Below are 17,615 nucleotides of genomic sequence, written 5' to 3' on the forward strand. Positions count from 1 at the left end.
TCAGCATTATTCTCCTTCAATGTTGTGTTGGCTATTCTGTGTCTTTTGCCTCTCCATATAAACTTTAGAATCATTTTATCAATATCCACAAAATAAATTGCTGGCATTTTGATTGGGATTGTATATAATCTATAGACCAAGTTGGAATGAACTGACATCTTGTCAATGTTGAGTCTTCCTATCTACAAAGATAGAATAGCTCTCCTTTTATTTAGTTCTTTCTTTTTTTTCCTCAGGATTTTATTGTTTTCCTCATATATGTCTTATGCATACTTTGTTAGTTTTATATGTAAGTATTTTACTTTGGGGGGTGGTAACATAAATGGTATTGTGTTTTTAATTTCACATTCAAAAAACTTGTTTATTGCTTTTATATGAGAAAGCAGTTGACTTTTGTATATTGACCTTGTATCCTGCAACCTTGCTATAATCACTTAAAAGTTCCAGGACTTTTTAATAACATTTATTTTCTTTTAATTTGTTTTTGAAATTTTTAAGCTTATAAAAGTAGACTAATACAGTGAACTCCCAAATACTCATGACTCAGGTACAGTAATTAACACATGGCCAATCTTTTTTGTCTGTACTTCCACCCACCCTCAGTGGATTTTTTTTAATGTTTATTTATTTTTGGGAGACAGAGTGCAAGCAGGGGAGGGGCAGATAGAGAGGGAGACACAGAATCCGAAGCAGGCTCCAGGCTCTGAGCTGTCAGCACAGAGCCTGAAGTGGGGCCCGAACCCACAAAGCGTGGGATCATGAGCTGGGTTGAAGTTGGACCCCCAACCAAGTGAGCCACCCAGATGCCCCCTCAGTGGATTATTTTGAAGCAAGTCTCAAACATTATCTCAGGGAAAGAGTTTTTAAATAGACCTGAAAAGCACTAATTATAACTGGCATAAAAACAAACACATAAATCATTGAAACAGAATAGAGAACCCAGAAATGGACCCACAAATGTATGGCCAACTAATCTTTGACAGAGCAGAAAAGAATATCCAATACTGGAAAAAAATAACAGTCTTATCAGCAAATGGTGTTGGGAAAACTGGACGGCAACATGCAGAAGAATGAACCTGGACCACTTTCTTCCTCCATACACAAAAATAAAATGGATGAAAGACCTAAAGGTAAGACAGGAAACTATCAAAATCCTACAGGAGAAAAGAGACAACAACCTCTATGACCTCGGCTGCAGCAACTTCTTACTAGACATGTCTCCAGAGACAAGAGAAACAAAAACAAAAATGAAGTATTAAGACCTCACCAAGGTAAAAAGCTTCTGCACAGCGAAGGAAACAATCAACCAAACTAAAAGGCAACTGATGGAATGAGAGAAGATATTTGCAAATGACATATCAAATAAAGGGTTAGTATACAAAATCTGTAAAGAACTTATCAAACTCAGCAGCCAAAAAACAATCCAGTGAAGAAATGGGCAAAAAACATGAACAGACACTTTTCCAAAGACGACATCCAGATGGCTAACACCCATGAAAAACTGCTTAACATCACTCATCATCAGGGAGATACAAATCAAAACCACAATGAACGAGATGCCACCTCACACATGTCAGAGTTGCTAAAACGAACAACTCAGGAAACAACAGATGTTGACGAGGATGCAGAGAAAGGGGAACCTTTTTGCCCTGTGGGTGGGAATGCAAACTGGTGCTGCCACTCTAGGAAACAGTATGGAGGTTCCTCAAAAAAATTAGATAGAGCTACCCTGTGACCCAGCAATTGCACCACTAGGTATTTATCCAAAGGATACAAAAATACAGATTTGAAGAGGCACATGCATCCCATTGTTTATAGCAGCACTTTCAACAATAGCCAAATTATGGAAAGAGCCCCAGATGTATATCGACTGATGAATGGATAAAGATTTGGTATAAATATACAATGGAATATTACTCAGTGATCAGAGAGAATGAAATCTTGCCATTTGCAACAATGTGGATAGAGCTAGAATGTATTATGCTAAGTTAAATAAATCAGTAAGAGAAAGATATCATATGATTTCAATCATATGTGGGATTTAAGAAACAAAACAGATGAGGGGCACCGGGGTAGCTCAGTCAGTTAAGCGTCCGACTTTGGCTCAGGTCATGATCTCATTGTTTATGAGTTCAAGCCCCACATAAGGCTCTGTTGGACAGCCTAGAGCCTGCTTCAGATTCCACGTCTCCCTCTCACTTTGCCCCTTCCCTGCTTGCATTCTGTGTGTATCCCACTCTCTCTCAAAAATAAACATTAAAAAAGAAAAAAGAAACAAAATAGATGAACATAAAGGAAGGAAAGGAAGAATAAGATAAAAAGAGAGAGGGAGGCAAACCATAAGAGACTCTTACATACAGAGAATAAACTGAGGGTTGTTGGAAGGATGTTGGTGGAGGAATGGGCTAACTGGGTACTAAGGAGGGCATTTGTTGGGATGAGCACTGGGTGTTATATATAAGGGATGAATCACTAAATTCTCCTGAAATCAGAAAAATAAAAATAAATAAATGAGTGGCGCCTGGGTGGCTCAGTCGGTTAAGCGTCCGACTTCGGCTCAGGTCATGATCTTGCGGTCTGTGGGTTCGAGCCCCAAGTCGGGCTCTGTGCTGACAGCTCAGAGCCTGGAGCCTGTTTCGGATTCTGTGTCTCCCTCTTTCTCTGACCCTCCCCTGTTCATGCTGTCTCTCTCTCTCTGTCTCAAAAATAAATGTTAAAAAAATTTTTAAAAATAAATAAATCAATGAAACAATCATAAAGGGAAAGAATGTCAATGCATTATTACATTAAAATTAAGAACTATTCATTGAAAGGGGCATTTAGGAGAGCTAACAGGCAAGACACAGAATGGGAGAAGAAATTTGTATCATGTTTAAATCATTTAAACATGATACAGAGAAAAAGACCATTCTTCCTCCAAATACAGGGCATTAGTAGGCATTGTCAGGAGAGAGAATAACAAAATGGCTAATAACATATGTGAGGGCACTCATTCTTTTTAGAAATAAGTGAGGGGCACCTGGGTGGCTCAGTTGGTTAAGCATCTGACTTCAGCTCAGGTCATGATCTCATGGTTTGTGGGTTCAGGCACTGCATCAGGCTCTGCGCTGTCAGCACAGAGCCTGCCTTGGATCCCCTGTCCCCTCTCTTCCCCTCCCCTGCTCACCCTATCTCCCTCCTTCCCTCCTTCCCCCCCCCCCCCCGCCCATCTCTTTCTCCTGTCAAAAATAAATAAACGTTAAAAAATATTAAAAACAAAAGAAGATGGGGCGCCTGGGTGTCTCAGTCAGTTAAGTGTCTGACTTCAGCTCAGGTCATGATCTCACAGTTTGTGAGTTCGAGCCCCGCATCGGGCTCTGTGCTGACCGCATGGAGTCCGGAACCTGCCTCAGATTCTGTGTCTCCCTCTCTTTCTCTGCTCCTCCCCCACTCGTACTTTGTCTCTCTCTCAAAAATAAATAAACATAAAAGAAATAAAAATAAAGTAAAAAGAAATGAAATGAAAATTGAAACAAGATACTACTTCTCTTTGTACTGGAATGGCTACAATTTAAAAAAAGATTAACAATACCAAGAATGTGAGTCTGTGGAGTAATAGAAACTTTCAAAAACTGCTAGTGGAAGTTTAAATTGGTACAGCTACTTTGAGAAGCTGTTTGACATATATACTAGAATTGAAGATGTGCATACCTTATGACTTAGTTCTGTTTTTGAGTATTGAACAGCAGTTCATTCCCAGGTCCCCAGGAGGTTTGTACAAGAATATTCAAAACAGCATTATTTGTATTCGCCAAAAACTAGCAGCAAGCCAATTGTCTATCATTTGTCTAGTAAACAGCCGAACTGTTCACCATTTGTCCATCAGTTGTTTAGTGGAATAGATAAATCAACAATGGCATAATCATACAATGAAATAAATATTCAAGGAAAATGAACAAACTACATTTATTTGCAAAAACATGCATGAATCTTACAAACAGTGTTGAGCGAAACAACCCGCGGCACCAAAAATAAAATACACACAGAATTATTCCTTTTATAGATAAAACTATACAATAATATTTAGGTGTGTCTTCTTCAGTGATATCAGCTATGAAGAAAAGTTTGGAGAATCGTGCCTTTGGTGAATGGTGAGAGACAATAATGGAAGGATACATAAGGAAAACTTCTGGGGTACTGGCAGTTTTATTTCTCTAACCTGGGTAGTAGTATTTGAGTGTTTGTGATAAATTATCAAGCTGTGATACTTCATGTGTGTGTGTGCACTGTAAATGTGTTATATTTCGCAATAAAATATTTTTTAAAGATGTTTTATTAGGACAGAATGGGCCTAAACAAGTGTGTTATGTAGGTAATGTGTGTCTTAAACCTTCACAAGTATAACACTTAAAAGCTAGTGTCTACCTTGTGGTAATTATAACAATTATGTGGATATAGAAATATTTATAATCAAAGTAGATAATTGATTCATAATTTTTGCGGTTTAGGAAAGAAGAAACATTTAATTTTTATTTGCATAAAGGTTGATGAGTAAAGAGTGACAGATTTGCAGTGCTGTGGTTTTAGGAGAAAGGATATCGTTTTGTTGGAGACAGAGCATGAAATTAGGGTTACTTGTTCATTTCTGTACCTTGAAGCACAGGGGATGGGCTGCGCTGGAAAGGGAAGATATTCATTGTTCTACGGTGCTAGAAGGAACATCCAAAGCAAAGTCTTTTACAGTGACAAAAGAATATCTCTCAGATCTAAACTGAAATTAGAGGGACGCCTGGGTGGCTGAGTTGATTAAACGTGTGACTTCGGCTTAGGTCACGATCTCATGGTTTGTGGGTTCAAACCCGGGTCGGGCTCTGTGCTGACAGCTCAGAGCCTGGAGTCTGTGTTGCCCCTCTCTCTCTGCCCCTCTGCCACTTGTGCACGTGCTCTCTCTGTCGCTCTCAAGAATAAACATGAATTTAAAAAAAATTTTTTTAGACTGAAATTAGGGGTGCCTGATTGGCTCAGTTGGTTAAGTATCTGGCGCTTGATTTGGGCTCATGTCATGATCTCATGGTTTGTGACATCAAGCCCTGCATCGGGCTCTGCCTCACAGCATGGAGCCTGCTTAGGATTCTCTCTTTCCCTCTTTCTCTGCCCCTCCCCAGCTTGTGCTTATGTGCATTCTCTCAAAATAAATAAAAAGAAATAAACTTTAGTTCTATATATGAAATGAAACACACAGTTTAAAAAAAATATTTCCTTCTCACTCTCCTTCAGATTCTCAGCAATTCTACCAGCTAGTCTGTACTGAGCTTAGTAATTGAAGATTTCTTTGACTTTTAAATATCATAGTTCTTAAATGTTTTGATTTCATTGACTTACTGGAATTGAGTTTCTTTCCTGAGATAGCTGGTAGAATTCTTGAGAATCTGAAGAACAGTGAGGAGTAGGGACTAATTTTTTTAAAAAAATAGTGCATTCAGGGGCGCCTGGGTGGCTCAGTCAGTTAAGCATCCAACTCTTGATTTCAGCTCAGGTCATGATCTTGAGGTTGATAGGAACAGGCTGTGCATTGGGCTCTGCGTTGGCAGTGTGGAGCCTGCTTGGGACTCTCTCTCTCTCTCTCTCTCTCTCTCTCTGTCCCTCTCACACTTAAAATAAGTAACTAAATAAACATTAAAAAAAAAAATAGTGCACTGGGTGTCTCAGTCGATTAAGCATCTGACTCTTGATTTCAGCTCAGGTCATGATCTCACAGTTTGTAAGTTTGAGCCCCGCATCCAGCTCTGTGCTGACAGTGCAAAGCCTGCTTGGGATTCCCTCTCTCTGCCCTACCCTCCCCTGCCCGCCCCCCAAATAAATAAAAAAAATAGCGCATTCAGTTCATCCAATCCACCTTAAACCCAGAACTATGGCATATATTGTATAACAACTAGGAGTTAATAATCTCATTAGAGAAATTTTATTGAAATCTACAAATGAGGGTTTGACTTGTAAGAGAGACTGAAAATACGCCCTTAGTAGCTAAAACTATGTTTTTCTTCAGACTTATGTGAACAACTCACACAGAGGCATTTTATACAACTTGATTCATTTGCAAACTGATTTTCTGGTTTTTAGATTATCCAGATTCCTTGATTTCTCTTTTTTCCCCTGTTTTTACTGGCTATCCATCTTTTAGCCACATCACAATTTATTTTTCCCTTTCCCCAAAGGCAAGGAGAGATTAGCCAATAGAAACATAAAACTCATGACAGTTTTTCTCACTACTTAGAAGTAAAGATTTAACTAAATATTTAATTTTTATTCTATTTTAGTGTCCCATTCCATTGAAAAGTTTGAAAGTTGGCTGTAAGATGTCATAGTAGTCATCATGTGGCTTCATAATTTTCTAAGTAACTGAATTCATGTAAACCTTGGAACTACATACAAGATTTTGTGAATAAGACATTAGCTCAGAGATGATCTAGAATCAGCAAAGAATGTATAGTTGATCTTAGTAATCGAAGATTTGTGTCTTTTATTTTTAATTTTTTTTAATATTTTTTTATTTTAGAGCGAGTGGAGGAGAGGGGCAGAAGGAGAGAGAGAGAATCCCAAGCAGGCTCCGTGCTCAGCACACTGCCTAATGTGGGGCTTGGTGCCACAACCCTAGGATCATGACCTGAGCCAAAATCAAGAGTCAGACACTTAACCAACTGAGCCATTCAGGCGCCCCTGTTTGTGTTCTTTAAAAAAAAAAAAATCACAGTTCTCAAATGCTTTATTCTTTTAATTTATGAAATTGAGGGTTTTTTTCCTGGAAAAGCTATAGAATTCCTCAGACTCTGTAGGGCAGTAATGAGTAGGAAAGAACTTTTTTTAAAGCTGTGCATTTCATTTCATATGTGGGAGAACTAATTCCAAACTAATGAAAGGTGGCATTGAGACAGAAGAGGTGGGGCATTAAAATAAATATCACTGCCTCCTGGCTATTCTCTAGGGTATATTACTAAGAAGGTTTTGGAAAGGTGGACAGAATTTCCTATTCAATCACAATTCATAGAGAAATTGACAGAATTATTATTAGAACCAGTAAACCTTTTAAATAATGAAAACCTCAAGAATCCTTGTTAACTTAAAAAATAGAAGTTTATTCTAGGGGCGCCTGGGTAGCTTATTTGGTTAAGTGTCCAATTCTTGACTTTGGCTCTGGTTATGATCTCATTGTGAGTTCGAGCCCTGTGTCGGGCTTTGTGCTGACAGCAGGGAGCCTGCTTGGTGTGTGTGCTCCCTCTCTCTAAAATTTTTTTTTTTTTTTTACATTTATTTATTTTGAGAGACAGAGACAGAGCACAAGCAGGGGAAGGGCAGAGAGGGAGGGAGACACAGAATCCAAAGCAGGCTCAGGCTCTGAGCTGTCTGCACAGAGCCCGACATGGGGCTCAAACCCACGAACTGTGAGATCATGACCTGAGCTGAAGTGGGATGCTTAACCGATTAAGCCACCCAGGCGCCCCCGCTCCCTTTCTCTGAACGAATGAATGAATGAATGAATGAATGAATGAAGCTTGTTCTGTTGCACTTGATGGAAACCTAGGAAAATCTAGTGGTAAGAATAAGGTAGGATTTAATTGTTCATTTGTGTCGTTAATAAAAACTCTGATTTTCTAGCAAGCTTTACCTGGAAAAATCAAAACTAATTCTAGAAGTTTGTAAATTTCCCAGTGTAATTTCTTTGCCTTGTAAGAGGAAGCACAGTATCCTTCAGAATGTAGTTGAAGAAGCACTCAAAGGAACAAAGTAAAAAAATTTAAACAGTCGTTAAGACTATATGATAAATGAAGGAGAAATAGGGAAATATAAGGCTGCTTTCTTCCATTGAAGACCCACTTAGCAGATTGACTGGTAGTTGAAGTGTGGATTTTTCAGAACCTGTAAACCATAGCAGTAGTCATCTGAGATGCCTGGAAAGGCCAGTTGATGAGACTGTAAGTCTATATCCTTGCAACCTACTGTGTTCAGGTTGCAAAGATTTTTGTATTTGGCCACTGACAACCGAGATGGAAGTTTCTTAAATAACTTTTAAAGAACTAAATATAAAAAAGTGTTAGCATTCCAGAAGGCTATAACAGTACTCCATAGTAGAATTACTTAAAGCAGACTAGACATCTTTAAAAATGGCATTTTGACATAGTTGTTTTTCTAAATTTCCCATTTAGGATTTGCTCCTCTTCCAAGCTTGATTTTTCATTACTTACACATTCTCTTTATCTTTTTTTTTAATGTTTATTTATTTTTGAGAGAGAGACAGAGTGCAAGCAGGGCAGGGCCAGAGAGAGAGAGAGAGAGAGAGAGAGACAGACAGAGTCCAAAGCAGGCTCCAGGCTCTGAGCTGTCAACATAGAGCCTGATGTGGGGCTCAAACTCACAGACTGCGAGAACATGACCTGAGCTGAAGTCAGACGCTTAACTGACTGAGCCACCCAGGCGCCCCATCTTTATCTTTTGTATATGCCTTTTTTCTTACCAAAATAGTTATAATTCTTCCAAGCTTAGGTGGTAAATTGGCAGAAGAGAAAATTGACCTAGGAAATTGAAGTTGGTGGCCTCTTCAGTTTTGAGGTTGTGAATATACCCTAGGCTTCATAGCTAGTCATGTCTGTGACAATAACTTTCTTTTATTTGCAGTCACATTTATGTAATATAATTCCTGTTCCCATATTTGTAATTAGTGCACAAGAAGAAACTGAACTCTATCTGCCATTTTATTGGTGATTTATACATGGACTATTTTCAAAATTGGCATGAGAAAAAAATTTCAAGACACTGGTTGTTTTCTTTTAGGTGATTGAATATAGGCTGTGTTCAGGCTAAAGGAGAACTTTAGGTTATTTAACTGTTCATGAGATATACTTCTGTAAGAATTCACACTTAAACTCTTGAGTCTACCTTTAAATTTTTTTAATTTTTGATTTTTTTTTTTTTTTTAGAGAGTATGTGTGTGCTCATGCAAGCAGGGGAGGGGACAGTGGAGGGGAGAGAGAGAGAATCCCAAACAGGCTTCATGCTCAGTGTGGAACCTGATGCAGGGCTTAATCCCATGACCCTGGGATCATGCATGACCTGAGCCGGAATCAAGAGTCAGACATTCAACCCAACCGCGTCACCTAGGCACCCCTACTTTTCAATTTTTAAGAGGAAGCTGATCTAGTTTGAGAAAATATGACAAGTGATCATCACCCGTGTTAGGTAATGTGTGCATCCAGGCTTTCTTCCTGTGGGCTTATCTGCATTTAATCGGAAGATCTTACCTCTGTGGCCTCTCTTTGATCGTGGTGAAATATGAATAATTTTGTTATCCCATTTGTTTTATGCATGTGTTAAGGAATATCAGTGAGTAATAACAAGAATCTGAGATCCATAGAAGAAAGGTGATATACCAAGGTACTGTTAAAATAATGGCAACTTGAGAACTAGTGTGTGGTGAGTTACAGCACTAATGTATAGCATTAAGCTTGGAGTCTGTCCTTGATTCTGCTGTAGATTTCTCATTGTGTGAGTTTGGGTGAGAAATGATACCATGACTGATTTTCTTATCATTGTAAAATTAAAGTATTCTGGGAGGTATTATAATTCCCTCCCAGATGTTTCTCTTCACTTGTCAGAAGGGATAATAGAGTAATTTACCATCATCTATATTAATGGAAAAACATAATCTAAAATCATAAGTTTTTGTTGAATTCAAAGATACAAATTCGGTAGTTTCTGTAAGAATCCTTAGACTTATTCCATACCTGGCTTTGAGCCCCTTCTATTCTTCTCTCTACACACACACACACACACACACACACAGGAATATTATTCAGTATTAAAAACAAAGGAGGGCGCCTGGGTGGCTCAGTTGGTTAAACATCTGACTTCAGCTCATGTCATGATCTCGAGGTTCATGAGTTTGAGCCCTACATTGAACCCCACATCAAGCCCCACATCGGACTCCACGCTGACCGTGCAAAGCCTGCTTGGGATTCTTTCTGCTCCTCCCCCACTTGTGCTGTCTCTCTTTCAAAATAAATCCACTTCAAAAAAGGAAGGAAATTCTGACAGGGGAATATCATTTAGCCATAAAAAGAAGTAAATCTTGCCATTTGTGACAATGTGAATTGAGGGTATTATGCCAAGTGAATAAGTCAGAGAAAGACAAATATCATATGATCTCACTTATATGTGATATCTTAAAAAAAAAAAAAAAAAAAAAAAAAAGAAACCAAGCTTGTAGATAAAGAGAACAGATTGATGGTTATGGGGAGGGGATTTGGGATGGGGAGTGAAATGGGTAAAGGGGGTCAAAAAGTACAGACATCCAATTATAAAAAAATAAATCCTAGGGATATAATGTACAGCATGGTAACTCTAGTTAATAGTCTTGCATATTTGTAGGTTGCTAAGAGAGTTAATCATAAGAGTTCTTGCAACAAATATTTTGTAGGTATGTATGGTGACAAATGTTAACTAGATTTATTGTGGTGATCATTTCAAAATATATATAAATAGCGACCCAGTACATTGTACACCTGAAACTAATATAGTGTTTTATATATATGTCAATTATACCTCAATTTAAGAAAACTTGTTCAAGTTTGGTATGATGCATGGTATAATCAGACTCAGATATTTCTGTGTAATCCTCAGTGCTTAAAATGACTTTTGCCTGATTTTTGAAGCCAGCAAAAGCAATAATAGCAAAGCCTGCATTATTTACAAATATGTCAGTGACCCTGTAAATAACATACTTTATCCAAAATGTTCTTAAATATATGCTATTTGAAATAATTCCAAGAAACTTCAAAGGTGGTCCCTGATAGAGTGAAATAAATGGTAAGAAAGCTTAGTCTTAAGAATTCCTTGTATCCTTTATGAGTCTTATGTGAGACTTACAAGTCTTGTGCATTTTCTTTAAAAATTTATTTCTTGCAGAGTATCATACACACTTTGCTATCAAAGAATAGATAACAAAGGATGAGATCCTGCCTGATTTCCTACCGATGGAATTAAGTAAATCTTAAGCTTTCTTTGCATGAAAAAATAAAAGAATTGTTAAATATTGTTGATGGGAACTAAAAATGACTTTATCTATAATGCTGAGGGGCACTTAAGCTCCAGTTCATTGAGGCAGGGTTTTGAGTGTACTTGAGTTGTTGGTTGTTAAAAGAGGCAATATTAGCTGATGAGTAGGCAAGTTAAGATGTTAAATTATTGCTTTTTAGTTTTGGTGAACTTATGATTTAGAATGTAAATAAGAACTTGGCATTTATAACTTGGGAGGCTGCCCTGTATGGTGCACTACCGCAACAGCTCTTTTGCCTTCTGGCTTTTAGTTGGGTTAGATCAGTAGGCAACACACGCGGGCGATCAGAGGCAGGGAGATCAGTGAGGTAGTGGTATTTATTTCCCAATCTTTTCCTGAGGGGGTTACTATGGGCTTACCTTGTCTTTTGACCAAAGATCTTGGCTATAGTCCTCTGGCCCTCTCCATACCAGATGAAACAAAGATGAAAGAGCCTTGTGTCTCTGGCTTCCAGTAATTGCTTTCTCCTTACACCTCTTTATTTATTTATTTTTTAATGTTTATTTCTGAGACAGAGAGAGAGAGAGCATGAGTGGGAGAGGGGCATAGAGAGAGGGAGACACAGAATCAGAAGCAGGCTCCAGGCTCTGAGCTGTCAGCACAGAGCCTGATGCAGGGCTTGAACTCACAGACCGAGAGATCATGACCTGAGCCGAAGTCGGTCGCTCAACCGACTGAGCCACCCAGGCGCCCCTCCTTACACGTCTTTAAAACCTCAGAGTAACAGTGTAGATTATTGTTATTAGCCAAGGGTACTGCACTGTATCTTTTGGTTTCCCCACCCTTACTGGCACCTTTGAAAACAGTCCCTTTATTAAACTCTCCTCAGGTTCCCCAATTTGAGTGTGCCATTTGTTTCCTCTTGGGATCCTGGCTGCTTTATGTATTTTTAATCATTATCCTAACTGGTATGTATGCCAGACAAACCCTAATAATACTTATGCTAATTGGTGGGGAGGGGCAATAGCTGAAGGTGTTTACAGAAATCATCTTTATTTGCCTGGTACTTTGTCTCATCTAATGTGTTGTTAAAGGAAAAAAATCCCTATTTTGCACCTGGGTGGCCCAGTCGGTTTGGTTAAGTGTCTGACTCTTGATATCAACTCAGATCCTGATCTTGATCAAGCCTGCATTGGGCTTCATTCTGAGCGTGGAGACTTCTTGGGATTTTCTCTCTCTCTCTCTCTCTGCCCCTCCCTCACACCCGAGAGCACATTCTCTTTCTCAGAATAAATAAGTAATCGTTAAAAAAAAAAGGAAAAGATAAAGTGTTAGATGATGTATAAGAAGCTAGTAATACTAATAGTTCATTTAAATATAGGCCCCCAAAATGCTGTTTTTCATTCACTCTACCCTCATTTTCTTAAAAGAAGTTGATGGTGTGATTCTTTAATAAGATTATCGATGTCCTTTGTATCATCTCATTGCTTATTAATATGTCTTTGGAGGAGAGTATTGGTAACCTCCAAGTTAAATCACCTATAGCAGTTGAGTAAGTTGCTGGGATAGTATTTTGACCGCATAGGATTTCCATCTTTATATACTGTGTTTCTTTTCAGTTAATAAAGATAATTGAGAATTAACCATATTATGTAGTCATCTAGAAAACTCAGGCTTAAACACTGAGTTTGTGGTAAGTGCAACCTAATTTTTAACTTAAGTAACAGTCTCAAAACTGCCAGTATTACAGAAGTTAAATCTAAATTAATTCATGGTTTTATTGGTAACTGGCAAGCATAGTTTTTCTTGGAATGACATTGACTCTAATCATATCCTCTTTTCCACTTCTGGTACCAAAATGCTGTTATCGTTCTACCTTATGAATTACCAGTCTTCCATAGGAATTAGGAAGTATTTGAAAACCAGGATTAAGCTGTAAAAGAGTTTATTCATTTTTTATTTGAAGTATATCTGACACACAGTGTTTGTTACATTAGTTTCAGGTGTACAACAGCATAGCGATTTGACAAGTCTGTATATGATGCTGTGCTCACCACAAGTGTGGCTGCCATCTGTCACCATGCAATGCTATTACAGTACCATTGACTATATGCTTTACCTTTTATCCCTGAAAAGAGGCTTTAATGAAAACACATCTATAATCATAGCAAAAGAATTTGGAAAGTGTACTAAAATATTACTGTATTTTTTATACTCCATCTTAATTCTGTTTGGGCTGCTGTGATAGACTGGGTAGCTTATAAACAATAGAAATTTACTTCTTACGGTTTGGGAAGCTGGAAGTGTGAGATTAGAGTGCCAGCATGGTTGAGTGAGGGCCCTCTTCTGGGTCATAGACTACTTCTCATTGTGTCCTCCTATGGTGGCAGGGGCTGGAAAGCTCTGTGGGGTCTCTTCTACAAGAGCACTAATCCCATCATGAGAGTCCACTCTCGTGACCTATTCACCTCTCAAAGGCCCCACCTGCTAACACCATAACACCATTATATAACACTAACACTTTAGGAATTCAATGTATGAATTTAGTGCTATGTGTTGGTGGGGGGTGGGGGGCGGTGAGTAGCAGCAGGAGAGATGCATACAAACATTTAGACCATAGCAGCCTCTTTTCTCAAAATTTCTCCTTTTACTTGCTTTGTTGAAATTCTAACTCCCAAGCTACTCCCAAGTATGGTGCATGGATCAGCAATGTTGATACTACCTTAGAGTATAAATCTCAGGTGACAAGCCAAACTAGTGAATCAGAACCTGCATTTTAAAAAATTTATTTACTTTGAGAGAGAGCACACACACTCGAGTGGGGGAGGGGCAGAGAAACAGGGAGAAAGAGAATGTCAAGCAGACTCCGTGCTGTCATCGCAGAGCCAGTGTGGGGCTTGCAAACCGTGAGATTGTGACCTGAGTTGAAATCAAGAGTCAGATGCTTAACCAGCTGAGCCACCCAGGCGCCCTAGAACCTGCATTTATTTGAACCTAAGTTTCCCCAGATAAGTATCCACATCAGAATTTGGGAAGCATTCTAACCATTTCCTGCCATTGCATCTCATTAGATTAAAACCAGGTTGTCAAGTGTTAAGGCTGAGGTAATTCATTGATTACGTAGTCACTGGTAAAGAAACTGACTAAATTTGCAGATCACCTTTTTTTTATAAGCACAGGGAAGCCAAACTCTTTTCTGTAATCAATCAATTTGCGCTGAATTTTCCCGTATTGTGCTGGTAGTGTAAACTCAGGTATGTTGCTTCATCAAGCACTGTGTTGGGGATACAAACATGAATGTATTCAGGGATTTGTAGTCTAAGAACATGATATGTGTAGTGCAGTGTAGAAGATGGAAATTAGTTTCATGTATTGTTATTAATAGTGGTACAGAAGCTCTCAGGCTCACTCACAGTTTCAGATTCATTAGTGTCAAATTTTACCGTGGGGAACTATTTACTTGCCACATTTTAAAAGGGCCTTTTAAATGAAGATAGGATAGTTAAAGATATCAAGGATTACTGGACATTCTAATATAGTTGATGTATTTAGTGTTTTTCTCAAGCTCTTGGCAGTTTCAGTTAAATCAGATTTTATAATTTTAACCCAAATGAAGTTATATATATATATAATAGAATTTGCAAAATAACAAAACTAAGTTGTTGTTAATTGTTTATGGGAGGAAATCAGCTGGTATGGTTTGGGGATGGATCACATATTAGTTTTGGATCATGTTGAATATATTTTTTCCTTCTTATTCTTTCAGATACATCAGGATTCATTTTTGATTTGCAGTCCAATACTGTACTGGCCCAAGGAGGAGCTTTTGAGAACATGAAAGAGAAGGTATGACTACTTACTGTGGATAGTAAGCTTGAATGTCACAGTAAAATTTAGGTACTAATACAATCAGTGGCTACACAAACTCATTTAGAAAGTGAAATATGATTTTCTTTGCATAACTAATATCACAAATATTAGTTAATATTATAACAAATAATACTTATGGCTAAGTGTGTATCTCATTTGGCAACATTCTTCAAGGAACAACTTGAATAGAATCTTTCATTTGGAGAGGATTTTTTTTTTTAATTTTTTTTAATGTTTATGTGTGTGTTGTGTGTGTGTGTGTGTGTGTGTGTGTGTGTGTGTGTGTGTGAGAGAGAGAGAGAGAGAGATTGAGAGAGAGAGAGAGAGAGAGAGAGAGAATGAGCAGGGGAAGGGCAGAGAGGGAGGAAGACACAGAAACCGAAGCAGGCTCCAGATCTCCATGCTGTCAGTACACAGGGCTCAAGCTCACGAACTGTTGAGATCATGACCTGGGCCAAAGTCAGAAACTTAACCAACTGAGCCACCCACGTGCCCCTGATTTGGAGAGGATTCTTAACTCCAGGAGAGTTTAGTGCAAGAAGATAAATAGCTCTTCCAAGTAATATTCCTATGGAAGAAAACCAAGTGTTTTTAGTAATATAACCCTTAATGAGTTTTATTGAGAAAAACATAAGACAAAAGCTTTATTGCTTTCTCTGTCTTATTAAGAAAAGTATATTGTTGATTATAGAGTCATAGATATACTATATTGGTTGAATAATATAAACACTTTCATATTTTAGGTTATCAGAATCTTACCTTATCATTGTATCTAAGTTTTGCCTACAGTTCATTTTATAGTGATCAGTACTAAGTATTTTGATCATCTCAAAAATGTATATTACAAATTAGCCTTCTTTGGATTACACATTATATACCTTCCCATTTCTGTGGTTTTAAACCTTATCATTGTTCAGTAAGCCTGAAACAAACAAACAAAAAGGGTAGAATGATATGAAAGCAAGTGTACTAAAAAGACTTAGGTTGTAATACAGACTTTGCTTATTACTTAGACAAGATACTTTACTTCTCTTCATATATAAAAGTACTTCCTTTTCAAGCAATATGGTTGACTGAAGAACCTGAAAACATTCCTGTTATAAAATATGTAGAAATACAGAATGAAAAATAACATACATGATTTAAAAATGCATAGGGGCACCTGGGTGGCTTAGTTGGTTAAGCATCCAACTTCAGCTCAGGTCATGATCTTGCAGTTCATGGTTTTGAGCCCCACATTGGGTTCTGTGCTGACAGCTCAGAGTCTGGAGCCTGCTTCAGATTCTATGTCTCCCTCTCTCTCTGCCCCTACTCTGCTCATGCTCTGTCTTTCAAAAATAAATTTCTTTTTTTTTTTTTTTTAATTTTTTTTTTTTTTAACGTTTATTTATTTTTGAGACAGAGAGAGACAGAGCATGAACAGGGGAGGGACAGAGAGAGAGGGAGACACAGAATCTGAAACAGGCTCCAGGCTCTGAGCTGTCAGCACAGAGCCCGACACGGGGCTTGGACTCACGGACCGTGAGATCATGACCTGAGCCGAAGTCGGACGCTTAACCGACCAAGCCACCCAGGCGCCCCTCAAAAATAAATTAAAACATAAATAAATAAATAAACAAATAAACAAATAAAAATTTAAAAAATGCATAGCCCAACTCAAAAAGTTAAGGAAATCCCTGGGAGCCAAAAATATAGAGGGCATTAAAAACCAGCATTTTAAGCCTGAGCTAGGTAACTGTGAAACATTTTGCCAGTGTCAGTAACAAATGGGTTTTACCACTCAGGGCCCCAAGGCTTGTCCTAGGTTAGGAATTGGAGCTAAGATCTTACATGAAATTGAGATCCTAAAAATATTTCACCTTTAGGGAAAGGGTGAACTAGAACAAATCTTCCCACTGACTTCTGAACACAATATTCTTACTATGCGTGTTTAAGAGGGATATTTCAGAAAACAAAGAGGGACGTCTGCGTGGCTCAGTGAGTTAATAAGCATCTGACTTGCTTTTGGCTTAGGTCATGATATCACAATTCACTAGTTTGAGCTTGGGGTTGGGCTGTGCACTGACAACACGTGCACAGAGCCTGCTTGGAATTCTGTCTCCTTTCTCTGCCCCTCCCCTGCGTGTGCTCTCTCTCAAAAATAAACAGACTTTTAAAAATATACAAAAGGATTGAAAATAAATCTCAAATTGTGTGTTTTATCATTATTAACATTATATTGTAGTTTATTAATATTATTTTTCAATATCATAGAATAAAGCAAATTAGTAAATAATTTAATGTTTTTAGGACCTGAAACAGCATACAGAGAGGAGAGGTATGTTTAAAATTATATAAGAAAAAGCCTTTTAATGTTATGTTTGAATTGAAAATATTATTTTGAATTCAAGTTGTAAAAAATGAAATCTCTTAACTCTATCCACTGAAAAAAATCTAGAAATAATGACTCCCCAGTAACAATAAACATACCTAGCTCTTAGATACTGGTTTCTAACTACTGCTGCCTACCAAAAAGAGCCAGGTCTTCTTGGAGAAATAGCCAATTTCACATTTTGCAGTGAGACAAGAAATGAAAATTAGAAGGATTGGAAAGAAAGAAAAAAATGGTTGTTATTTGTAGACCATACTATTATTTTCTATCTACATACACAAGCTAAGAAAGTTAGAAATTATAATAATTCATCAAATTCTTTTAATTCATTTAATTGCTGTGTATTAA

General features: G+C 37.9%; 1 protein-coding gene and 1 long non-coding RNA gene across 8 annotated transcripts in view; one reads left to right on the top strand and one right to left on the bottom strand.

Moving 5' to 3' along the window:
- Nucleotides 1-17,615, top strand: part of SPATS2 (spermatogenesis associated serine rich 2) — a 149,901-nt gene that overhangs the window by 92,003 nt on the left and 40,283 nt on the right. For all 3 annotated transcript variants that reach the window (XM_042946429.1, XM_042946428.1, XM_042946430.1), the window contains one exon: nt 14,793-14,872. In XM_042946429.1, coding sequence (XP_042802363.1) covers nt 14,793-14,872 — 80 coding nt within the window. The remainder of the gene's footprint in view (nt 1-14,792; nt 14,873-17,615) is intronic.
- Nucleotides 1-17,615, bottom strand: part of LOC122224517 — a 97,696-nt gene that overhangs the window by 54,277 nt on the left and 25,804 nt on the right. The window lies entirely within an intron of this gene.

This window comes from Panthera leo, chromosome B4, assembly GCF_018350215.1.
Source record: "Panthera leo isolate Ple1 chromosome B4, P.leo_Ple1_pat1.1, whole genome shotgun sequence".
NCBI classification, from domain to species: Eukaryota; Metazoa; Chordata; class Mammalia; order Carnivora; family Felidae; genus Panthera; species Panthera leo.